The 27,017-nt window shown below is 41.0% G+C and overlaps 1 protein-coding gene across 2 annotated transcripts in view; it reads right to left on the reverse strand.

Moving 5' to 3' along the window:
* SNX2 (sorting nexin 2) overlaps positions 1–22,892 on the reverse strand; it is a 36,424-nt gene extending 13,532 nt beyond the window's left edge. The window contains exons 1-6 of one of the 2 annotated variants that reach the window (XM_075411009.1): positions 22,808–22,892; positions 12,355–12,472; positions 3,323–3,486; positions 1,949–2,015; positions 1,226–1,269; positions 998–1,139 (exon numbers count right to left, since the gene is read on the reverse strand). In XM_075411009.1, coding sequence (XP_075267124.1) covers positions 998–1,139; positions 1,226–1,269; positions 1,949–2,015; positions 3,323–3,486; positions 12,355–12,388 — 451 coding nt within the window. In that variant the 5' untranslated portion in view covers positions 12,389–12,472; positions 22,808–22,892. Of the gene's footprint in view, positions 1–997; positions 1,140–1,225; positions 1,270–1,948; positions 2,016–3,322; positions 3,487–12,354; positions 12,473–22,259; positions 22,378–22,807 lie in introns of those variants that run through there. The other variant, XM_075411008.1, reaches the window with a different exon arrangement.
* Positions 22,893–27,017: the final 4,125 nt, after the last annotated feature.

A 27,017-nucleotide genomic window follows, 5' to 3' on the forward strand; every position in this document is an offset into this window, starting at 1 on the left:
GCACACTGTCATAAATGCCTTAGATTTCTATCACCCAAAAGACATGACTAGAAGCCTCATTCCATCTTTATAAGGCCTGTTAGCATTTGTAATTAAACTTATTTTTGTAACATGAAAAATTTGTTATTACACAATAATACATCATTTTCAACAACTACCAAAAATTCAGATCAAATTTTCAGTCTTAGACTGAAAAATCTAGTGCTTTTCCACAGAATTAAAAGCATGATTTTCCCAAGCTTTCTGCTCCCTCTATCTACTCAGTCTGCCTATTTCTACTTATATGAAAAGCTGCTGCTCTGATTAGCTTTACAGACTACATTACTGAAAAAAAAGTCCTGCCATTCCCTACATACCAAACAGCATTCTAGAGTCCAATCACTTATTTTCATGGGTAAGCCAAAAGACTTCAACAGGTTTGACTGTTTTAAATGCTTAGTTATTTTGAAACAACCTCTACTACTTAGAGCTCATAAAACTGAAGTTGCTTCAGTGCATCAAGCATGCCTCTTCATTCATGGAGAAAGGATCTTATCTTTCAATTCATTCACTAGCATCACTCAGAAGTGTTTTCTGAATTAGAACTTTGAAGAAATAACTAGAGGTTTTAGCATACACCATGACCAAAAGAAACTGACTGAAGTATTAGAGAGGTAGAGTATGTATGAAGCTCTTTATATTGCAGGCAACTATAACAGAACAAGTTAAAAATAAACTTTCATTTAACATCTTTGTTTTGATAGACTAATCAGCTCTTGAAGGGCAACAGTGAAGAAAGAATGACCGATAAGAAATAGAAGGCCATGTATTAAGACAAATGTTGTTGTTCTTATCAGCGCTGGTCTGAGTGAGGAAGAGGCCAGTACCTGAGAAGCAGCAAGTAATATTTGTGCAGAAAAGTATTTATTCTACAAGCCCAACAGGTATTAAATAACTTAATTTGCATTAATTACTTAAATAACATGTTTAAAGGCAACCTTACAGGAACTACACTTACCTACAATACTTTTTTCTGGAGCTGGAGGCACAATGTAACCAATATGCATGTACTTTGTTGCTAATTTGCTGTGCAAGCCAAGAAAATCACTGAATCTTCTTTTAACAGAGAATTCATTTTTGTGGAACATGGAAAGCGATGTCTTAAAAAAAAAATCATTATGAATTACTGATCCATCTACACAGCTATGATACATAGTTATCTGCAAATATTTGTTGCACTAGTTACCTTTGTTGTTACTCTGTATGCCATATAAGCATTCATGCCATCTCCTGTAAGAAAATGAAGATACTTATCCTAGGGCAAGTTATTTTAATCCCTCCACACACTTTTTGTTCCAAAATGTACATTAAATAGCTTTTCATTTAGACAATAAAAACTGCTAAAAGATAACTGAATAAGAAATCATGCTAAAATCTCAGAATAATCTTCAGTCTCTCTTGGAGAGAGTCCAGTGGAGGGCTACAAGGATGGTGAGGGGACTGGAACATCTCTCCTACGAGGAGAGGCTGAGGGAGCTGGGCTTGTTCAGCCTGAAGAAGAGGAGGCTGCGAGGGGACCTAATATATGCTTACAAATATCTGAAGGGTGGGTGTCAGGAGGATGGGGCCAAGCTCTTTTCAGTGGTGCCCAGTGACAGGACAAGGGGCAATGGGCACAAACTGAGGCACAGGAAGTTCCGTCTGAACATGAGGAAGAACTTCTTCCCTCTGAGGGTGATGGAGCACTGGAACAGGTTGCCCAGAGAGGTTGTGGAGTCTCCTTCTCTGGAGATATTCAAGACCCGCCTGGACAAGGTCATCTGCAGCCTACTGTAGGTGACCCTGCTTCGGCAGGAGGGTTGGACTAGATGACCCACAGAGGTCCCTTCCAACCCCTACCATTCTGTGATTCTGTGATTCACGGGATATGAGAGTCCACTATCCGACTTAGTAGGCTCAAGGAACTTACCAACTTTCTCTGGGTCTGATACATTGATTTCTATATCAAACAAATCTCCATTTGCTTCCTCTTCAATCTAGGAAAAAGATACACCATATTTAACAAGGTAACGTGCATTCATACTACATATGATTACAATGATAAGGGTACAGAGGAAGAAGCAGGCAAAGTCATTATGTTTGTACAATTAAAAAGCCCTTCCAGACCCAGCATCCAATGTTAAGTGAATACCATTTCTAATATCAGTTGTCACTGCAACAAAGTTCATAATGTTGTGGACTTGGCAGTGTTAGGTTTATGGTTGGACTAGATGATCTTCAAGGTCTTTTCCTACCTATATGATTCTATTATTTTAGTTTTAAGCCTTCCTGCAAAAGCTTTTAGTATGGCAGCCTTTTCTCAGGTCTTGCTGGGCTCAAAATTTTTAGTAAATATTTATCTTACGGGTATGTTCATTGTATCGCCTCCAATGCCAGCAGATACTATGGTTCAAAGACTACTCTCATTTATGATGTTTCTATATACCTCCAATCAAAGGACCAATGTTCCTTTTTATTAATGGTATCTGTAGCAGAAGAGCTCAGGAGGGGAAAAGTAACAGATAAGAGAATTTTCTGATACCTGCCTGAGCTCTAATTATGCAGAATTTTGTCTTTCACATAATACACATAAGCTTGATAAAAACAGAGATCTTATGAAACACCATGGCAGAACAGACAGTGTACCAGGGCTCAAGGAGGGAAAAATCAGAATAAAATGCCATCTTTGCTATGTGGGAAAGCAGCCATCCTCAAGTCACCAGCAAGTCTTGTTTGCAAACTCATTTGGCAGAAGCATTGTCTAGTACAAAACCACTCCAGAATGAATGGCATTTGGCAATGCTCACACTCTGAATGGAACATCAAATGTAAACAGCAATGTTAAAACTACCATTAGCCTCAGCAGTTAGCATGCAGGATAGTGCTAAAAACTTCTTCCTCCATTTCTGCATTTACAACAGCTTCAGAAATCCAATCTGAAACCCGTGACGTGCTAGTAAGAGTTATTATACATCATTAACATTTCCCCTGTAACAAGCCCATGGCTTGCTCCTACATACACTTTTACAACATCTGTTCTAAAGGAATGTAGCATCTTACTCCTCACACTACAGGTCTCCAATATCATCACTTCAGTAACGAATTGTTATGGTATTTTCACTAGTCAAATTCATACTAAACTTTATACTCAAAATAAACAGAATACGTTTTCTTTTACGTAATTCCCCTTAGCAAAGGATGATCCTGTGAGTCAACATTTAGGAACTGTGATTTTAAAGGAAGAAAAAAAAAAACTTAGAAAACCAAACAAGACATTTCCATAATTTAGAAGTTTACTGCGTACCTCTTCTCTGGATCTATCAAAAATCACAGGGGCTGTTATGCTTTTCGATTCCACTCTGGGAGCTACTAATGTAGTAGGTGTTACAGGAGTGATTGCAGGAGTAGGTTCTGGTGAAAGTATTGGATCCCTCTCTGGACTGTCCAGTGACACTTCTTCTGTTGCTTCTAGATAAACATTTTGAGTTACCAAAGAAGTTTTTGTGGAATAGCAATAGATATGCATCACAAAGATAACAAATGCACACTAAAAAATTATGATATACAAACTTAATACGATCATCTGTAAATAGCATCCATTAGTGCTGGATATTTTCTCTCAATACATAGCTAAAACTAGACATGACATTTGAGCTTCTAGTGCATAATGGGTTAAAGTAAGATTAATACTGCTTTTTTTTAATATACTGTTAGGTAAAGAGTTTTTTAAGTAGTTGCAAGGGATGAGTCATTTATTTCTGCATGAAATATGACGAAAACCAATGAAATGTTTTTACCACACAAGCAGCTCTTTCTCAGCATCTGTACCAATTTTAGTTTTTGAACTTCGAACAACACCTCTTTAGTCGTATATGCTGATAACTGAGCAGACCAAGCCACATGTTAAATGCAGCTACACAACCATAATACACCCACTCCTGCCAAAAGCCCACAACTTGTAAAACAGATATATTAGCAGGTGAGACATTCTGACTAGTAAGACCATCTTTAGTCTCTGTCTATCTTTGCTCTCTTTGGGGCTTAAAACAGTTCACTAGAAACAGAATACTTTCTTCAGACTGCAGACAGTTCACCTCTCTTTAAACAGGATGTAAATCTCTGCTCTACAAAGCCGTGTGCTTTCCTCGACTAACTGGTTTTGACCACTGGCAAACTACACACTTCCTGCATATAGAGAAGTTCCTATTCTAAATAACTAATACTGTGGTTCTTGCTACATGTGCACTTTCAAGAATTCTAGTTCCCTAAAAGATAACACTGACCACAAAACCTAAATTGACTTCTCAACGGATCTCAACTCTTGTTGCAAACCAGACTCCTGTGGCAAGTATTTTACCAAGCTGGTAAAAAAGGCACTAAAATGGATACACTCCAAGTTATACAAAGTTACCAGAAAGATTTACTATGCAATTTAGAAAAGAGCTGTGCTTGCAACTTCTGTCTACATGAACCACTCAATTTTCAACAGAAAATATGCCATCTTTCTTCCAAACTTATTAAAGCCTGGCACATATAATGAACGTAACTAGTCCTCACTCAATGGTTAAGAAAAGAGGAGTTTTAAAGATCAGATCTGCTTTAAAATTTGTGAAATAGTTACACTGCATGTAAAAAAAGTCTCATTTTTGTCCCACATACAGGATTGTTTGCTCTCCAGAACAGCCTGTAATCTATGAGCAAGTTAACAATGGAACTGGAAACCGCATCGAATGAACCACATATTTTTTTACTGCAAAATTAATACTATGATCTTTCATAATCAAACTATCAAAACAATTCAGCTTTATCCCTGCTGCCACTTCAAGATATTTCTGTTAGTCAATTCTGTCTCCCATTCTTCTGTAACAGTTCTTCTGCCAATCCTTGATGTTTTTTTGTAAATGAAAAAAAACACACTTCACTATTTCAGGGATGAAAATGAATGTGTGCCTAAATTTTATTTGATACTGAAGCTCAAAATAAACTGAAAAAAACAAACTTCAAGGTCACTATGCCTTAACCTGGTTTGAAGCAGATGCTTATTCTGGCTTGAGGCTTACAGAGTTTGTCGTCATCACTTTGTTTTGGAGTATACCACGAACTGCTCAGCTTCCAAAGGACCTCTGCAGATCATCTAGTCTAACCTGTCTGCTCAAGTAGGGTCAGCCAGAGCAGGCTGCTCTGGACCACATCCAGATGGGTTTTGAGCATCTCCAAGGATGCAGAAACCACCTTCTCCCTGGCTGAACACCCTCACCATTTAAAAACAAAACCCAAACAAACCAACCAACATTTTTTTCTCATGTATTACCTGTATTTCAACTTGTGCCCATTGCCTCTTGCCCTACCAGTAGGCACCACTGAGAAGTCTGGCTTCCTCTTCTCCATTCCCTCCCCATACATACTGTATGATTACCCTTGAGCCTCCTCTTCTGCAGGCTGAACAGCCCCAGCTCTCTTAGTCTCTGCTCATATGTGGTACAATTCATGCCCTCAATCATCTTCATGGCCCTGCACTGGACCTACTCCAGTCTGTCCATGTGTCTCTTGTATTCAGTAGCTCATACCTGGACTCAGCACTCCAGGTGTGGCCTCACCACGGCTGAGCAGAGAGGAATGATCTTCCTTCAACCCGCTGGCAATCCTCTTCCTCATTTCAAGTCACAGATTTCCAGAGTATTTTCAAACTAAACTTAAAAGCAAGCACCTTTTTATGTTCTCCATTTTTAAAAAGAACAAAGATTATCTGAAGGCTTGCTTTGACAAGGTTTATTGTCTACCACTGCTTTATTCTTACTGCTAAATCTTTCTGAAGAATCCTGCTGATACTTCCCGCCCTCAAATGTCACAGAAAGGATACTGCATCTTCAACCAATAAAGAACTTTAATTCAAAACCTCAAATCAGGTGCAAAGTCATGCTTTGGCAACCGAGGCAACTTAGACTGGTAGAAGAACAACTTTTAAACACGGAAAAGAGGTAGTTCTCTCCTTTAGTGGCTAACAGCATTCAACACACAGGTTACGTGTTATACAAATAACTGTTTCACATAAACATTTCTCAGAAAAAAATAATATATAGGTATGTAACATGTTATATATTACCTATAATACAATATGAAATACAAAAAAAAAAAAAAAAAAAACCTCATTCCATTTCAATTCTTCCTTTTTCTATCACCAGCTATATTCCAGCATGTTTGGGAAACAAATCATTAATCACCACTAAGTACTTCTGTGTACCTTCCAGTTTTAGACAGGCTTATAAAACAAGTCATTAAACAATTCAAAGCACACAGATTTCTCACGTTCATCAGCTGAGAAAACATTCCTGTTACTGTAAAAGTGTGACTTCATGGAAAAAGTGTGAATTCAGTGTAACAAAGCAGCATTGCTATCAGATGAAGCAGAAGTATGCTCCTTTCCAGCATTCTTCTTTTTCAGACTTGTATCCACACACCCGATTGTATCATGAACTGATCTAGGCTGTGTATCACATGAACTCCAACAAGGGTTAGACCCCTGCCACCATTCCACAGGTAGCTGAAGACACTGCTAAGATGGTGCATTATTTCTGTACAAGAGCAAGTGGCAGGAACAAGCAGTCGGGAAGGCAAGGAGGTTTCCTTTCAGCAAGACCAGCAACATTAGACTTTGTCCACAACAGTATTTCTAAAGCTATGCAACCCCAGGTTGGTTGGGCATGAGCAAATTTTTAAAGGTGCTGCCTACTAGCTCTCCTATTTTCCTGGAAGCACTTACCCAGAGAAAATACTATCTGTTTGTTTGATAGCAGCAGGTCAGTTCTTTTAGGAAGAAGAAAGCAGAATTTATGCCATCCTCCCTCCTGTTACCTCTCACCCCCACGTTTGCATGCATCCCAGACATGTAAATCTAGAAGAGCGAAATGGAAAAGACAGTTGAAGGGGGTGATGGGACAGAGCAGGACAGACACAAGCATGTTGTACTTCTTGTTTAAAACATGAGTATTAAAAGACTCTAATGAGAAAAAGAAGTTTAGCTTTATATAACAACAGCAGGCTCTTGCACTTCTAGCTGATTTTTTCTTAGTGCTTAAGAAAAGCACTAAGTAGTATGTAAGCTGAAGATCTATTTCCCAAGAAATAGATTTGTTCTGATGAAGTCTGGCATTTCTTCTTATATACATGCTTTCACTTTAATAAATCAGATGACATGGTCTAGATTAAAAAGTTTAATTGACAATTCTGTTCATTTTGTGTTTGGGGTTTTCTTTCCATGAAAACATGAATTTGGTAGGTTTCAGAATAGAAACTATGGCATTTTCAGAAACATTTACTTGATGTATTAATTTTAGATTTTCCTCTGAAAACTTAGGTATTAGGTTGTGGTTTTGTGGGGGCTTTGTTTTGTTTTTGTTTGGGTTTTTTTGTTTGTGATTTCATATTCTGTATTAGTATTTGCATGGAAAATGAAATTTAGATGTCTTGCTTTCCTAGGAAGTTCTCAAAAGCACAAGCTCCTCTTGCCTAAAGAGAGACAACTGCTCTGCGAGCTTTTGGGAAGAAAACATTGAGATCCAACACTCATACCAGCTATGGCAGTTATCAGCACATATTAAGTACTCCCACCACTTTAAATCTGTAAGACTTCTACACATAAACACCTGCTTTAAAATCCATAAACAGTCTTTATCATGGATAACTGTCAAGATGCTTAGATCCAAAAGAACATGAAAACATCTCATCCTCACACAGAAGACAACTATTTATGCTTAATTAACATTCTACAGCCAACTACACCAAGTTTCCAATAGCAGTCAAGCATGGTGCTAAATCTCAGCATCAGACAGCTCATTTCTTTACTTTTCACCACCAGTATTTGTCAAACATCATCTTAGAAAGTGCAAGCTTGCAGTTCCTCACTGAAAGCTCACTTTAGCTGAAAAAGTTATTTTTACTAGTCAGACTTCTGAATGTCAGACCTCTCAAATTCTGATATGGCTCAAGTGTTTATATTTGTTTATTATCTTAGAATGTTTACTCAGGTGATCACATAAACAACAAAGTAAACAGAAGTAGAAACTGTTGTCCAGAACAGAGGACAAGTTATTAAAAAAAGGCTTCTCCAGGTGTAGCGATATTTCAGAGACAGATATCCTCACAGAACTGACTGTAAGAACTACTACACCTAAGTCACAGTCCACAACCTTTACTGTTACACCAGGAGTACTAAGAATCTTAATAAGAACACAAATAGTTTTAACAGAACAGTCAGCTGCTAATAAAGCCTTCTTCTGACTTTAAAACTGTAGGTTCACATACTTTTGTGCATTTATATCTTGCAGAAGAGATCTAGAACTGAACAACCATCTTCTAAAAAGCAGCAAGGTGTCTGCACTGAACTCTTTTGATCAGACACATCAAATGATAACAGCCTGACAGACACCATCAGCTAAAAACTTCTGCTGTTCAGTTGGGCTTAAAGTACATGTCTTATCTGGTCCACAGAACTAACATCTCCTCTTCTGCATCAAGTCCCAGGAAGAAACCCTAAGACAAATCTATCACCACCTGAAGAAAAACAAAACAAAAACCAAACAACACCAAACATCACCCCCTCAACGCATTGATTTTCCACCAGGACACAACAGCTAGATATTTGCATAAGACTATCCAATCTCAAACGCCTTCAGAGCTAAAAAAACCAAAAGAACATCAAAAGTAATCTTTTACTATACTAGGGTAGAGGAAAAACTGTAATTTTCCATTTTTCTGAAAATGGCGACAAAGCACTGATATGACTTCACAACCCCGCTCATCATCTATGAGCGCTAGAGGCAGAAGGCACAGACAGCTATGACCCGCACAGGCAGTCCATGGGACGTTTCTGCAGCTATACACAGAACTTTAGGCCAACATTTTGGAAGACTAATTCAGTATCTCCTTCTTCACTCTGCAGTAGAAGCTTACGGACAGCCAGATTTTAAGAAAAACCCCAAAGCCCCTCAAGATACTCCTAATACTGCCTGATTTTGAGCACTGACCATTATGGTCTCCACATGTAAGAGATCTACAAGGTAAGATAAAACAATTCTTTCTTGGCCAAATAACCTACACACTGACATTTATTCTAAGGGTGAAAGTGCTTAAGTGGGTTTAGCAAGACAGTTTGGTTTTTTACAGAACCAAGAACCATGATACTAATGAATGCAGCAGCAAAATTTACTGGTCTCCAATGACAGGTGGGAAACTCATTTTCTTCCACCTTTGAAACACAGTTTTAATAGTTCAGCCAAGCCAGAGACAAGGTAATGAATACCTAAAACATTGTATTGGATATACTATGCTGTAGCTGCTGTAGAAACACAATGGCAAAGACATTTTAAGTAAAAGCCTAAAAAAAACCCCAGATTCTGAACTGCATTAAAACAATACAGGAAATCATATAATCTGTTCTCCCTCATCTCTTTTTCTATTAGGTTGCATTACTAGATGGAATAATGAAAAAGATTTATCAAGCCTACAATAGCGAGAGAAGCACACCATCACTTTTTTTTTTTATAAATAAGTCTGCAAAACTATAATTATTTATGCCCCCAAAGAGTCAGAGTCTCTCCCTTCAGAAGCCCTCCACAGGATATCCCTGACCACGACTTTATAGTGTCTAATCATTCAATACAAAGGAACAACTTAAGTTAGAAAACTGTGGAACCTTACTCTCTTCCTCTCCAGTTAAGCATTCCTATAAGCTGTGCAAAGACAGGTTTCTCTGGAATTTCAACACATTGAAGAAAAAAACCCAGTCACACTCACTTGTAAATTAAGTCCTGCCTTCACAGAAAGCCAGGCTTATGCAGTCATGCTGGAAGCAAGAAAACAGACATCTCATGTTGCCTTCTCACATTGCCTCTACTCATTGCAAATCAATGTAAGAAAGCTAATCAGATGGATTAACATCATTGTCAAGTAAAACAGTCCCAAGAAAGAAAAAGTAGTTATACTCGTGAGTGCACAGCATGAGAACACAAATTAAGAGATTGTCTTTGAGAACACCTATGCTGACAGTGATACAAACACAGAAGGTCATCACTAGGGTACAACTGTGCTACGCAAACTTCCTGCTTTGAACAGGATACTGTGAAGAATGTCATATTTTGCCCTCCGCTGCATAAATCACTCTTGTTTTTTCCCCCTTTGAGAGTCTGTACTAGCCTCAGTCTGAATATAAACTGACCTTTTAAAGACCAGTCTTATTGTGTTATACATCCAATACGTTAGATGCGTTCAGATCAGTGCTGTGAACATTTAAGAGAATGTCTTCCACAGCAAAACTCAAACTCATTAAACCAGTTCTGTGTGTTTTCCTCACAGCATTCATTTCAGCTGAAACAATCTGTCCGCTAACATTTGTTCCTTCTGGCTGGTTCCCCTCAATATTTACTCCAGCCACCTTTTTTCTTAACATTATCCAAAGTAGAATTTGCTTTCCTAAAATAACCATGCCAGATGGCTCTCTGGTTATAAAAAGCCAGCTTTATATACTGAAGCTAAGTAACAAGATTACTAGTATTAGAAAGCTTCGTTGCTAGAGCACTGCTGGCCTTTATAAGTCGTAAGATCAGGTAATATAAACACAAAAGAAGGAGGATTACCCATTACTCTTTACTCTCTCTTAAAACACTTTCAGAGAGTTAGTGAACTAGTCAATACATTCTAACAGTGTCATCAGCAAATATAAAATTAGTAAGTTCACAGCAAAGGTAATAGGCATGTGTATACATCTATCTACACAAAATACCCCAGAACTAAAGCTATAAAGTTTCTTTTCAAATTATTACATCAGGGAATCAAAGAAGATGAGATGAGGACTGTATTCAAAACAGACGGCCAATTGGCTCACTCAATATGTAGTAATTGGAAAAGTGTTAGTATTGGGAAGCAGCATTCAAAATCACCTTTTGAGGTGCACAAGATACTCCAAATATTACACCCCCTTTCTTGAACAGTTCATTTTGCTGCACCCGTAACTGACAGTAACCATAATCCACATCAGGATAGCCGAAAACAATCACCGAAGCAGTGACTGATTAATGAAGCATTAGAAATGTGTTGTCTGTTGACTGATTATTTATCAATACTTTCATAGATCTTTCTCCAAATCATGCAGTACTGTCAAGTAACAGAGACAGAATCATGCACTAGTGAAATAATAGGACTGGCCCCATGTGCCAGTTTGTTACCTTTTCGCAACAAGAAGAGTCTTATGAAAAAAAGCAACACCCTCCAGCTTGTAAAACAATATGAATTATTCATCTTTGTAATTGGAAAAGAGACTGGGACAGCTTATGTATGGTTATTAAGTAGAAAACTAGGATGTAACACATCATGTTTTTACATATAAACATATCTGAATATTGTTAATTGCATAATGATCACTGTCAGCAGAACACATTGCTAACCAGCTAACACAGCCACACTATGCACTGACAGCACACACCACTGAGAAACCTGTATTTAGTAAACAAACTTTACTGCTACAAAGTCCCACAAGAAAAAATCCATACATCAAACTACTTAAGAAATTTAAATTAAATTTTTCTATTACATAAGTTTCTCAAAGTGCCACTAATTCAATATATGAGAGAGCAATTAATAATTATGCTACAAAAATATATAACATCAAAAGTGTAATGGAAATGTTTACAACGGAGACAACGTGCAAATCTAGTGAAAAAAATATTATCAGTTTTGATTTACCAACAAAACTTTAACAAAACTCACCTAATCCTGAAAAGTCGTCACATATCACTTTATTTTCGCTACTAAGCAAGATTAAATTTTCTACTTTGAGTTTGAAATGAAAGGCTACACTCCAAAATCATTTTACAACAACATACAATCAACAGCAAGATGTGCTAACAATAGTAAAACAAACAACTTTGGGCAAAGAAGAATCTTGGCTATTTTTCTTTTTTAGTGTGTTACTTCTCCTGCAACTTCATAAATCTGACATCCTACTGCAGAAGATCATAGGAGTTCAATTAAATACATGGTAGCTGAACTCAGGAAAGAATGACTGATGACAGCTAGAGGCACTAATTCACTACTTAATGAATTTTCCAGGAAGTATACCTTCAACAGGTTAAGCAACAGTTAAGGTTTACTACAGTACTAAATTGTGTAAAATTAAAATTGAAGTTTCCATTGCTGGGTTACTGCTTCGTATTTCCTTACAGCCAAGAATATGACCATTTACAGCATAAAAAGTTTTTAACTCCCTTTTCCAGAAAAGCACATTCCTTTCAGTCCAAGAGCAAAAGAGTTTATGCAGACACATTAGAAGAAAAGAGCAATTACCAGCAAAGAGGTCTTCTCTGTCATCATCTAGCATGATTTCTGCCGGCTTTGGACCATTGGAGTTTGTGCTGAGGTCTTCTGCAGGAAGACTTGCTGGCTCTGGAGATGAAGGACTTGACTGTTTAAAAAAAAAAGCGAAACAATTAGCAGAGAATCAGTTGCCATGTGTCAGTACATAAGAATTATCACAAGAAACATTCTTCCACTGCAAAGAAACAAGCAAGATCTACAGAAAGGTAACCCTGTCAGCTATTTCCATTTCCGACTCATAGCATGGTAACAATGAACAAAGGATATGAGCTATTCAACAGCTCTTTTCATTTCTTTGTTGAAGAGCAAAAGAAAAAGTCACCCGTTTCCTCAAATTTAATTAACATGAAACAAAAGCTGCTACAGAAATATCCAGAATAAGTTTATTAGCATTGCTGAATGTAATTTGATTTTCTCAGTTCCTTTTGGAAAGGCTTACATTTAGACTTGTAATTGTACACAGAAAAAAAAAAAAAAAAACAACAAAGAAATCTCCAAGGGCTTTATACCAGTTTTTCAGACATAAAAAGAGTGCAGTAATGCTATTTAAATGATTCCAGGCTGCTTGCAGCCACAACAAATTTTTTATCTTTGCAACAGGTTGAATCTGGGGATTACTGCCACAGAGGGTCACATTGTACCAACATGGAAGCTATGCTTGCCTTGAATACAGTTCTTTTAATTCACTGAAGCCTAGAACTTGCCCTGTGAAAAACACAAATACTTGAAGATACTCAGGAAAATCCAAGCAATACTGAAGCTGGGCTACCAAATGTATAGCTCACTCACAAAGTAAACACACTCCTAACTGAAGACCAGTGCTTCAGTTAGAAAATCCTTGTTGAGTAAGTATCAACTATGGTTATTTCAATAGTTCTAGCAGGACTCACTGCTCACAACTTTATCCAAGATAGCTAGCTAAGGAGTTCTCAACAACAGCGTGCTTATTCACGAATGCATACCCTTTAAAACGAACAACTGAAAATTGCGTCACTACTTGCTTCCCAGTTTCTGCAGAGTTATCATAATTTAAGTTCAGAACCAGAATTCAAAACAGACAGTAAACATTTCGGGCTACACTTCAACAAATGCCACAGGCTACTAAAGAATTTTAAAAGCCTGAAAAAAGCCACTGAAAAAATCTGCCCAGGCTGTATTTTCACGTTAATAAATGTGGCAGAGGCAACAGTTCTGAGAGGCCTTCCTTACAGCTGGCTCTCCAAGAACAGTGTACATACACACAAGGAGTATAGCACTACTGCTTTACTTCAACCAGCACAGAGAAAGATCCTGGCCTCCATAGCAATCCAGGCCTCAGTCACTCGAAATTCTGGTACAGAAGAAGTAAGCAAGAAACCATAGAATTTCTGCCAGACAGATTCGGACACAATATAAAATAGTTTTTCTGAGGACGTATGAAATCAAGACTCTCTTGACCTGGAAAGGTGTTAGGTGAAAGATTTCCCTGCTGAAGACAGAAGATAAAAGTAAATACAAGAATATCAGAAAATTTGTATTCCCCTAAACCAGATTATGCTTGCAAAAAGGAACTGCTCAACAAGGAACTGCTCCATTCAAATAACAGAAGAGGTTAGATCTCCTTCTCTCTGCCAAAGGCCTCCACTCTCTGAAAAGCCCACATATAATGTGGGGAAAAAAATAAACAAACCAAAGCCATGGGCAACGAAAGGAGCAGCCCCTCAAACTGCTTGTTGGATATTGCTCTAGAGCCTGCAAAGAAAGTCAAAGCAGAAACATCTGGGAACTGTATGTAGGTAGTACAGTTTACAACCTTACAAGCAAGCAATCCACTAGTCACATGTACACTTCTCATCTCATAGTAAACCAATGCCAAAATGACCCCACAGCAAATAGAGTGCTCTGAGGTAATGAAGGTGTATTTGTTCATTCTGTGAGGCATGATCCTTAAGCTGTGTCACAAGACTTGCAGCTAATTTAGACGAAATGAACCAGGAAATGTAAGAAAAACCTCACCACTTGACATGCTTCATTATTCTACAGATGATAGTACAGACAGTATGTATCACATGTAATAGTCAACAGTTGTAAGTAATTTGAGAACTCTGAAGTAGCATATCCTGAAAGAAATGGTCTGTCTCTAGGCAGTGCTGGGTAGAGCTGTGAGTTCATGATCTTGTACTACAGCTAGAACAGCCGAACACAGAAACACTTGATTTCCCTGTGAGGTTCAAGCAGTTTAAACAGCAAAAGCAATTCTTCACAGAAACTTTACAGATACTCATTCCAAATCAGTTTTGCTGCTTCTCAACTCTGAACAGCAACCCAGCTACATTTTGATAGATCTGAGGTTGAGGACATAATGGGGACCCCACACTACCACAGATGCAGAATGGCAGTAGTTAACACTTCTCAATTTACCTCCATGAAAAACAGCTGTAACAAGGCCAGGCATAGGGAACAAAAGCATTCCTGATCACTTGTTCCACACAGCAGATGGCTTTCAGCTTTATCCCCTAATGATGCTCTTGATTAATGAGTGGTGGAAAAGAGCCCTCAGAAAATACTCACACCTTCAAACTATTGTCCCAGCCTATCAGTTGTATCTGAGGTAGCTAGTTTGGTTACTTATGATTACTTTTGACCATACTTGGTTTCTAATCACAAAAAGAAACCCTACCAGACAACAGATTCGCCTTGAACACTTAAACCTGATCAAGATATGGCATAATACAAAAAACAAAGTATTTATGTGCCTTAAGCAACAAGTTAACCAGAGGCCAACACAAAGCCATTCCTGCTCTGAAAAAGGAACAGTCTTCCTAGCAATAGCCATAAATACATGGAAAGATACCAAGTCCCGGTAGGATTAAGGATCTCTTTCTGTTACCGAGCTGAGAAAGATCCTGCCCTTAGCACTACTCAAGAAAGGCAAGCATTCTGCACTAGACAGCAGGCATCACAGTTGTAGTTAGTGTATCCATTACGAAGGCTTTCTCCAAATTTCACATCCCTTGGTTTCCACAAACCGCAACGGGAGAATATTCACAAAATGAGAGGACTCAAACAAACAGACCACAGGCAAACACCAAAAAGCTCAAGAAACAAAGCTTATTCGTGCAGCTGGTATAATTTGCATACAAGACACAAAGTCTAGAAGTGACTCTTGTAGGAAGATTTCCAGTGAAACAGAAGTTCTGCCTATGTGTTATTCATTTTATGAATATATAATAAATTTATATTCATTATAAATCTCAAGTTCTGTTTTTAATAACATCAGATACTGAAGTTCAGTTTTGTGGATGATTTACAGGTAAAGTGTCTTTCCTTTAAAATACCCTTTCAGCTGTGTACTGGTTTTGGTTGGGAAAGAGTTATCTCCTTTATAATACCTTGTATAGTTCCATGTTTTGTATTTGTGACCAAAACATTGTTGATAACACAGGGATGTCTTAGCTATTGCTGAGCAGTGCTTACACAGCATCAAGGCTTTTTCTGCTTCTGACGCTGCGCTGCCAGTGAGTAGGCTTAGGGTGCACAAGAAGCTGGGAGGGGGCACAGATGGGACAACTGACCCCAACTGACCAGAGGGATATCCCGTACCATGTCACACCATGCTCAGCAATAAAAGAAGGAAGAAAGAAGGAGGATGGGGAGGATGTTCGGAGTGATGTCCTTTGTCTTCCCAAGCAGCCATTACATGTGATGGGCCCTGCTTTCCTGGAGATGGCTAAACACCTGCCTGCTGATGGGAAGGAGCGAACAAATTACTTATTTTGCTTTGCTTACATGCGCAGTGTTTGTTTTGCTTATTAAATCATCTTTATCTCGACCCAAAAGTTTCCTGACTTTTACTCTTCTAATTTTCTCCCCCATCCTGCTTGGGGGAGTGAGTGAGTGGCTGTGTGGGGCTCAGCTGCTGGCTGGGGTTGAACTGCAACCAGGTGACGGCAGAATAAGGTATTTCCTGGCCTATTAATCTTTCAGTGGCTCTTTGTTATTTTTAAACAGCTGTCATTCTCAGACAAGATAAATTAGGGATGGGCTTAAGTATCTTCACAAACAGTTGTGACTTTATATGAAGAAGACAATATGTAGAAATTTCTTAAAAATTATTCATGATCTGAATACTTACTGTAACTTTGGCCACACCATCAGCTTGTTTTTTAAGAATTTTGCAACAAAGTTTAGTTTGTTATCTTCAAAACAGTTCTTAGAGACCTATGAACACCCAGAAAGCCACAGTCCTGAATGCATCAGAAACTGGAGTCAATAATTCCCAACAATCTGCTTATTTTATAGTCAGTGGGTCAGAGCGTGCTATTCAGCCTCCCCAAAAAAGTACCCATGCACTCAAACAACTATTAGCATATTAAGCTATTCCAGTTACATCCTACTACAAGTGCAAGCTAAAAGACAGTACTCCAACTTTGCTCTTACATCTCTATGAAGTACAGCTAAAATGGCCATTAAACTGGCCATCAGAGGAGTCAGTAGTTAGCTCAGTGAAAATCTGAGTACCAGACAAGAAATGGAAGATGAGACTAACAAAAAAACTCATAGCTTAGACACATGTAGGCAGCACAGCTGTTCAGAAATTTTAAACTTACTTGATGCCAGCGATTCACAAAATCAAGTGTACATGTACAAACATGTACACTGTGAAATTTCTGAGTGGCTCCTGAGCTGAAAGCAAGCCAGGCAAAGCATTCAACAACCATGACACCGAATGGCCAGGATGTTCAGCTCAGTAGGACAGTCAGGATCCTGCTTTACTTGTTTTCCAGAAAACAAATTTCTGGTGAGAGGCCTACGGGCCCATTCCAACTTGCAATGGCAATAACAAATTTTCCCCTCTTTTATTGAGCATTACATTCAGTGGTAATAACTAGGTATTTTATAGCTTTGACTTAAGAAGAAACAACAAGTTCTCACATTTGCTGTTCGCTGAAATCTCAGCCCTAGATGTTCAGACATCCTCCCTTGTCTTTACAGCAGGGTCCCCCCCCAACGAGTTCAACTACTTGTCTGTACCTCTCCTAGCCCCCTTCAGTCAGAACACAGTGGGCTGATAAAAGCTGACCATCACTCTACTCTAGCTGTTTGAGTTGACCCAGCTCACTGTCTGAAACAGGTTACAGAAGCTCACAAATCACAGCATCAGCAGAGAGAATAGGCTCAACAGCAGGACAGTAACATTTTTCAGCAGAAAGTAAGAGGAGACAAGCAATTGCAATAGAAAGAATGCCTACATGCTTCCATTACAGCCTGGATTTAACACCAAGGAACAAGACACACATTTCTAGTAGACTTCCACCAATTAATTTTGAATACAGACCTAGTTTTCTGCACAGTACAGTACACTGTTGAAGAACTTCATATTTCCCTCTCAGATATTCCAATAGGGTCTTCACTGTTTTTCCTTTACAACGGTTGCTGTTGCATTCAGTGGATATCATTAAAGACACGTGCACTTCGGTACCTATCTGACGTTTTGCCTTCTGTGCAAAAACCAAATGCATTTTGCAGATCTTTGACATAAACTAATAAACTGGCAATGAGACTATATACACACCCTGCCCTAAATGACAGTGTGTGATAAGATTACCATACCACATCTACTGCTTACTCATTGTTTTCAAGTGCCTCCATGCATTCTTCCATCACAAAAAAAAAAAAAACAGGAATACAATTACTGGTTGAAATGAGTAGGTGGCAGCTTAGCTACATGTTCACATGGCACCTGCTTTACAAAAGACAGAGACAGGCAACACAGAAACAAGTCAGAAGTTTAGGGAAAATGAAGTAAGCAGTGGCATAACAGATAAACAAGGAATGTGGCAGAGAAACAGACTCTAAGGGAGGGTAGCAGAAGGAAATGATGAAATGAGAGTAACACTAAATATACTGTTTTTCAGAAAATCTAACATACTTTTTTTCATATATGTCATGAAAAGTGACTTTTGTACAGCTGTTTGAGGTCTTGCCTAATAGTGGCAGAGGACACAGACAGGAAATTAGCGATTTATTACAAACTTATAACCGGGGATGATTATTCTCATAACGCATAGTTAACTTCCAGAACTACTTTTTGTGCATATCATGGATGCCTTCTTTTTTAAAACAGAAAAAAAAAAAAAAAAAAAAATCACGCACTTATAATGCTAGTAAGTAGGTAAGTCCATGGAAGATTATTAACATTGTAATGCTACCTAAGGCTCAGGAAGTCCTTGAGCTACAAGAACCTGATAGATGGGAGAGCACTGCAGGTGACTACCAGCACATACATATAATCATCAGCAATATTCCTCACACAGCATCCACCACTGAGTATCATCGTAAACGCATCTTGACTTAGACCATTTGTGTGATTCAGTCTGGCCGTTCTCATTGACGAAAACAACTCTAGCAGCCAGAGACCACTCAGTGACCACGACTTTAATGGAAGCAGTCCTCGAGACCTTACAGCATGGTTGGCACAATGAAAACCAAACAATCATTCCACTACTCCGAGGCATCGTGTACATTCAACACGGAAACGAGCACCCCACCAGCTCAGACAAGCTGCTGTTCAGCCCGGTGCCCAGTGTTCATAGGTGCCCTATGTTCACAGAAAGGGAAGCTTTACCATATTCTGCCACTTGAAGCAAGTCTTCAAGTCCTAGAACACGTTCCTACCACACCCTACAAATGCCAGGTGGTCTATATGTTAACATTTTATATTCTAGAATTAAAAGGGTTCAACATATTAACTTCTAGTATGCACACAAAGAAAGTTAAAGCTCCAGCTTCTTTTTCTTCACATCAGAGAATTCAACTTGAAATGAACAATATTCTCCATTTGATTATACAGACAAGTCACTGAAGTCAGTAGCCTACCTGCATTGAAATATTTCATATTTGCTGTTCATAATATACACTAAATTTCTATTTGGTTAGAAAAAACTTCGACGAGTTAGCATGTGTTTTCTAAATGGAGACTTTGTTAAAATGGTAGCTATTTGGAAGACCTACTAGAAATCTTACAGCTCCTCCAGTGCACAACCCAAATCACAGGTAAGAAAGGGACAGCACACATTCTGAGAGCTGCAAAAAGAATGAAAGCAAGAAAAAATAGGAGAAGGGCTGAAATTAATCATGCAAAAAGCAAAAGTTCAATAAGGCCAAGTGCAAGGTCCTGCATGTGGGTCAGGGTAATCCCAAACACAAGTACAGGCTGGGCGGAGAGTGGCTCGAGAGCAGCCCTGAGGAGAAGGACTTGGGGGTACTGGTGGATGAAAAGCTCAACATGAGCCGGCAATGTGTGCTTGCAGCCCAGAAAGCCAATCACATCCTGGGCTGCATCAAGAGAAGGGTAGCCAGCAGGTTGAGGGAGGGGATTCTGACCCTCTGCTCCGCTCTCATGAGACCCCACCTGCAGTCCTGCGTCCAGCTCTGGAGCCCCCAACATAGGAAGGACATGGATGTATTGGAGCGGGTCCAGAGGAGGCCACAAAGACGATCTAAGGGCTGGAGCACCTCTCCTATGAGGATAGGCTGAGAGAGTTGGGATTGCTCAATCTGGAGAAGAGAAGGTGTGACCTTAGAGCAGCCTTCCAGTACCTGAAGGGGGCCTACAGGAAGGATGGAGAGGGACTTTTCACAAGGGTGTGTAGTGATAGGACAAGGGGGAACAGCTCTAAACTAAAAGAGCACAGATTTCGATTAGATATTAGGAAGAAATTCTTCACCATGAGGGTGGTGAAACACTGGCACAGGTTGCCCAGAGAAGCTGTGGATGCCCCCCCCCCGGAAGTGTTCAAGGCCAGGCTGGATGGAGCTCTGAGCAACCTGGTCTAGTGGAAGATGTCCCTGCTCATGGCAGGGGGGTTGGAACCAGATGATCTTTAAAGTCCCCTCCAACCCTTACCATTCTATGATTCTCTGAAATGGACACGTCCAAGATAAACCACTCGTGAACCCTTTCAAAGTACCACAGCCTTAATGTAAGTTGGCTTTGGACCTCATCGTCCCTTGTCATGCTCTCTCCTATGTTAGCAGCAGCAAACAAGTATATGATCAGCTACGAAAAGCATGACGCCATTCTGTTGTTACTACTGAACTTCCATTGCCATTTAGAAACAGCTACTGTATACATCATGAATATTTATAGGATTACAACAACATTCAAGACAGAACACTAATTCGGCCCACATCGTGAGATAATCGTTCTTCTCCGGAGTAAGCTGCCCTATACACTTGGTCTACTTTCAAGCTAGTGAGAAGTTCAAAGCCAATTTTCATGATCTCTTCCTTCCAAATTTGCAGGAAAATCACAAGATGAATGCTCTTCCCTAAATGCTGTAGCTGATTAGATGTCAAAAAAAACTTACTGACAAAGCTTTTCAAAGTTTCTCTTCAAGCAAAGAGGCTTCCCCTTTCTACTTAGCTACTTTATTCCAAATAGACTGTCTACAAAAACAAAGCAGTACAATGGAACTGTCAACCAAACCATTCAACACAAAGTGCAATTTTTGCCAGCTTTAGCAGTTAGAGGAGATTTCTGTAAGTATTTTTAATCATTATGTGGAGGACTCCTCATTGCAACTGTGTTTTCGAGACTAAATCTATTGTATCTCTTGCAGCTTTAATTCGGTATCAGTAAAGATGTTATTCATGTTATACTGCAGTCTTTCTCAGAACACAGAACAAGACTCCAGCAATATACACTGTATCACACACAGATGCACAGAAGTCTATTGATACAACTCTTGTCAGCTGCAGGTTCACATCATTTGCCATTCCTTGACAGCATTTTTCCACGGATCTTTTTCTACCAAAGCTCAGACTATTCATCTATATAAAAGAAAAAAAACGTGATTTGAGAGAAGACAAGTGATTTTAAAATACATTTAAGAGCCTCTTTGTATACTGATCTTTTTTGCTAAAGATGGGCAACAGCCAGAGTAAAACAAAGAAACATCCACTGATCCTATTACTGTAAAGGTCAGGGACAGGAAACTCTTCAGGAAAAGAGGAACAGGAACAATTTCCTTTTTAAATGGGAACTGTGGACTGGAAGAACAAAGTTTTTCCAGAAGATACTGGCCAAACACACAGGTGAAACACGACCACAACAACTCGGCAAAGAAAAGCTCCCACTGTAACCAGCGGAACACACACATTTCTCAGAACAACGACCTATTTACGCACTCAGCTGTTCGGTTTTCGTTAAAGACTCCCGACGCGGAAAGCCAGCACGGCTTAGAGACGTGTCCACCGCCAGTTTTCCGACCTCCCCGGCTCTGCCGCCTCCGAGCGACGGCGGTTCCGCAGCCCCCCGCCGCCCTGCCCGCGGCCCCCCCAGCCGCCCCTCCGGGCCCAGCGCCGGCTCCAGCTCCGGCGGAGGAGGGCTGGGAGAGGGGTAACTTTCCGCAAGGGTTTGTCTCTTTTCGCGAACTGGAAAGGGGTGAAGCCTCGGCAAGCGGCCAGACAAAGACAACAGGCAGTTATTAGTCCAGCCGAAGTCGGGGGCGGGGGGAGGACCACCGAAGCTGGCGTCGTGCGACGAGGACCTGCGGCACCATTCACCACCCGCCAGCACAAGCAGGGGCAAGGCGAGGGCAGGCGGCGGCCCGGCGCAGCGGTACTCGGAGAAAGGCTGCTCCGTTTCGTTCGGCGGCAGCAGACCCGAGCGGAACGGCCGAGGGCACTCGCCCGCCGGCAGGCAAGCGCCCAGGAGCCGCCGCTCCCGCAGCAGCGGCGGGGGCCGCAGCCGGGAGCCGGGGCGGTGAGCGCCGGCCGTCCCCGGTCAGGAGCGCGGCGCCGGCGGCCTGGCAGAGAGCGGCGGGGAGGGCCCGGCGGGCGCCGGCCCGGCCGCGGGGCTCGGGTCCCGCAGCGGCGGGGCGGGCTCTCACCTCCAGAGTGGACACGGTGCTGGTGAAAAGGTCCTCGCCGTCCTCCAGCTCCTCACAGTCAGCGGGCCGCACCTCCCCCAGCGGCGGCGGCTCCCTCTCAGCCGCCATCTTCCCCTCCAGCCCCGGCCCCCCGCGCTCAGGTGACGACGGCACCGCCCCCCTCCCGCCGCGTGACCGGGGGCGGAGCCTCCGGGTCAGTCAGTCGGTCGGTCGGTCGGTCCGCGGGCCCGGGCTGTGTGTCCGTGAGGGAGCTACACTGGCGGAGCCGCCATGGGCGGTATCCTCCCCGGGGAGCGGGGCTGGAAGCTCCGTGCCGCGCTCCCGCGGGAGCAGCACTGTACGCAGCCGCCGGCGCAGCCCGCCTTGGGCCGGCACAGCGCTCGCAGGCCCGTTCCCCAAGGCACGGCCGCCGAATTGCTTTCCTTCCCGCCCCCCATCCGGGAGCTGGCCCACAAACGAAATAAATTCTTCCGAAATTTTAAGTTGTAGCGCTCGTTTTAAAAAAGTTTAAGTCGGATGTTAAGGGTGCCCTACGTGGTAAGCGCTACCTGGTGCGGTTACGCTTGCTTTGCGCTGCCGCCGTCGTTTCCGCTGCGCTGAGCTCCGGTCTCGGCAGTACGTGGGTTCTCTACCCCGACACGGTGCGGGCCTCGCCCCCGCCTTGCCATCGCTGTGTTAATGTTTGCTGTGCCGAGGTTAATTTGTAACCTGCGACCAACGGAGACAGCGCTTTTCACCTAGAAGGAACGACTCCGTTCCTACAGACGGTCAGCGCACTGGGGTGGGGGTGGCAGCTCTCCCGTGTTTGCAGAGCGCCCAGCGAAGACTAAGCGGAAAGAACACGGTCCAACGTATCGTTTTCCTTTAGCCTCTTCCCAATCGCATCGTGAGAAACTTGTACATACGTAAACAGAAATAGAAGTTATCTTGGAAATGTGTAAGTGCCGTGCACAATTTTAGCTGTACTGCTCAAGCCTGAGACGTCACAGATGGTGGAGAGCTCTTTCCCTGGAGATGTGGACTTCTTAGTTAATAGAGAATGTCCCCTGTCCCTGCCGACATCTGAGGACATTTCATGCCTGAGTGCTTTGAGGGAGACCTTATAAATCTCCCACTCAGGAGAGCTAAATTTGTGTTGAAGCTTAGGAACTCCAAGTTTCCGACTGCACACAACAAAGAAGTTATCAAATAGAGGACATTTATGAACAAAAGTTCCAATGAAAGTGACAAGATCTCTTCTTAGACATATAGAAGTAGACAGAAAAGAGACAGTCAAGCTTTCCCGTTTTCCTCAGGTCAGAAAAAGTTGTCTGCTGCTCCAGTAAAACGCATCTTTTGAGACCAACATAGCCACAATATCACTGCTACTAGAAGCTGCAATAACTTGCTTGTCATTTTCCAGGTTGGATAGCATTTTTTGGTGAGAATGGGACATTTTACAACATATCCATGTTTCCTTTTTCTCTACAAAGCAAGAATAGTGGTGGTACTTAGGTTGTTTGCAGTGGCTGAGGTGAAAGATATTCTATTCACATTTTACTCTTTTCCTCAACTTGGCCCGTTGCTGTTCAGTATTTCTTGAAATAACATTCAAAGCTCTTTTTAAGATTTAAAAATGCAGAGTAAGAAACTGAAAAAAATCTGTTCAAAATGTGGAAAAGTTTTGTATCCAGAAGTGCAGTTCTCTGGCATCTACACTTTCGTAGATGGCACTATCATTACATCCTTATTACCTTTCCAATTTTTTGTGGTATTGCTGTTCTGCTATGCTATTCCTGGAAGATTTTCAAATAACTGGCACGTGTGTGCTTTATCTAGAAATAATGGTTCAGTCACCTCAGTAATAATTCTGTGTCCTTTGACATTATATGTTAAGATATCTCACCATAATCTTATTTCCTGTGATTAGAAAGATCATACAATACATATTAAATTTTTTTAGATTTCTGGCAAGTGTACTAATCTAGCATAGTACTTAGATGTTTAATAGTTTTCCACTAGACTGACTGGTTTTCTGACTTCATCAAAATTCACACCCACGCCTTCAACACTCATGTGGCTAGACTATAAACCAGCTCTCTGAAATACCTTGAAGTATCATCTATCACACCAATTGAGTATGCTACAGAAGCAGAATGTAATGAAGAGCAAACAAGATGTCAGCAGTGGTGGATTTTTTTTTTCAGTCACTCATTAAGAAAGGTACGTAAGAACTTTAAATTCTCTGAATCAAAGTAACATTGTATTTATAAATTGAGAGTTTTTTGGCTTACTCTTCCAATGCTTCTGAGATCTGTGGCCACAGAAATCTATTACAGATATTTTTGTGGTCAAAGGTAACTGCAGGATCTGGATTTTTAATTAAGTGAGATTTCAGCTTGAAAAACTGTGGATTAGTAAATCAGTCTGGAAAAATAATCCAAAATAGAGAAAACCAATCAAGGAAATAAATTGGAAAACCATTAATGCTGCAGGAAAACTTAGGATGGTTGCAAAAAGCCAATCAAATACAAGACTGTGATGTGTTACTGCAAAAAACAAAACCTCAGTTTAAATCCAAGCCTCATCCCTGTCAGTGTGGGTATTAATATGTATATCATTCAACAAATACATAATAGCTGTCAACTCTACATCATGCTACTAAGTCAGAATCTGAGGGAGAGGAGAGGATGCTACCTACGTATCCTCATGGAAACTGCAGCCACGCCTTCATTTGCAACCAATAAACCCACCTCCATAATGCTACATGAGAAAGATATTAAGGTTGCAAAGTCAAGAACGTGAACAGTAGAAATGTCAAGGCTAAGTTTACATATGGAATTTCTTAAGCCCGTTGTGCATACGCAGTGTGCCTGCTTTAATTACTTGGTTACAGGCCAACGTTTCTATAGGAGCCCTCTTCCCAAGGAACATTGACTGCATAGTTACAGACACTGTTTTTCTTTGTTGTTTCCTAACAGTTAGCTCTGTACTTCATTTATTACACACAGTTCCAACTGTATTCTGAAGACAAAAATCTTTTTCTCCTCACAAGCTTTTCTCTGAGGCTCATCACTACCAAATCTAAGTGTTTCACAGGCACTGATGAATATTATCTTCAGAGTATTCCTGCGGGAGTATGTTGCCCATTACACAGGCAGTGAGCAGAGACTGAAAAATTAAAATCTAAAGTGTTTACTAATTTGGATGAGCAACCTGAGGCAGCTAGGAATTGTTTTTTTTCTAGAATACCTAACATTTCAACAATTTCTTCACCTAGGGAGCAAGCCTCGATATCACAGTACTAGCCTTACCCACACCGATTTTTAGGGGTGGGCTTTTATTTCGTTCCTTCTCTATTCTTTCCCTTCCTTTCCTTTTGTCAGCCCTTGTCAGGTCACATACTTTCTTCATTATCTTTGAGAGAAGTTGAGAACCCTCTGGCTTTGGCCCACCACCCAGCAGTTCCTCCTAGTCAAGACATTTGCTGCACAAAACTTTCACTGTACTTCTGCTTCTGCCTACAGCATCTGTGGGCTCTGCCTTTGCAGTCCAACCCTTCAGAGGAGATGCATAAATCAAAAATATTTTCTGCTTAAATACTCTTGGGAGGTGTTATGCAATAGAAAACATCCTTTTATTGTGGATTTTGAAAGGAAAAATAAAACATTGTTAGGGCTCCATGTCATTTCACTAGTTCAGGCCACAGAGGTGCTGACATCAGGAAGTCATGCAAAGAGACCTAGACAAGCTGCAGAGGTGGGCCCGTGTGAACCTCATGAGTTTCAACAAAGCCAAGTGCAAGGTCGTGCACATGAGTCAGGGCAATCCCCGCTATCAATACAGGCTGGGGGGTGAGTGGCTTGAGGGCTTGGGCCTACTGGTGGATAACAAGATGGACATGACCCAGCAATGTGCGTTTCCAGCCCAGAAGGCCAACCACATCCTGGGTTACATCAAGAGAAACGTGGTTAGCAGGTCAAGAGAGGTGATTCTGCCCCTCTACTCTGCTCTGGTGAGACCTCACAGGGAGTCCTGTGTCCAGCTCTGGAGACCCAGCGCAAGAAGGACATGGACCTGTTGGAGCAGGTCCAGAGGGGGACCACAAAAATGATCAGAGTGATAGAGCACCTTTCCTATGAGGAAAGGCTGAGAGAGCTGGGGCTGTTCAGCATGGAGAAGAGAAGGCTGCGGGGAGACCTTATTGGAGCCTTCCAGCACTTAAAGGGGGCCTATAAGAAAGACGGGGAAAATACTTTTAGCAAGGCCGGTTGTGACAGGATAAGGAGTAATGGCTTTAAACTAAGGGAGGGTAGATTTAGACTGGATACAAGGAAGAAATTTCTTACCATGAGGGTGGTGAAACTTTGAAACAGATTTCCCAGAGAGGTGGTAGATGCCCCATCCCTGGAAACATTCAAGGTCGGGTTGGATGGGGCTCTGAGCAACCTGATCTAGCTGAAGATGTCCCTGCTCATTGCAGGGGGGTTGGGCTAGGTGACCTCTGGAAGTCCCTTCCAACCCAAAACATTCTATGATTCTAAGTTATTTTGGTATGGGCAATATACCATATATTACTTTGCTTGGATATACTTTTGTCCGTCTGTCCCAAAACAACTAAATTATATGCAAAATAAAGATGACGAATGTGAATCAAGGATTTGTAATCAAATATGTCAGGTTTTTGTAACTTCTTACATGTGTCAGACCTCATTGACTCTGTCTTAGTATTGTACTAGTGTAATAACCACTGCAATGTCATATCATTTTAACAACTAA

This window comes from Opisthocomus hoazin, chromosome Z, assembly GCF_030867145.1.
Source record: "Opisthocomus hoazin isolate bOpiHoa1 chromosome Z, bOpiHoa1.hap1, whole genome shotgun sequence".
In the NCBI taxonomy this organism is placed as follows: domain Eukaryota; kingdom Metazoa; phylum Chordata; class Aves; order Opisthocomiformes; family Opisthocomidae; genus Opisthocomus; species Opisthocomus hoazin.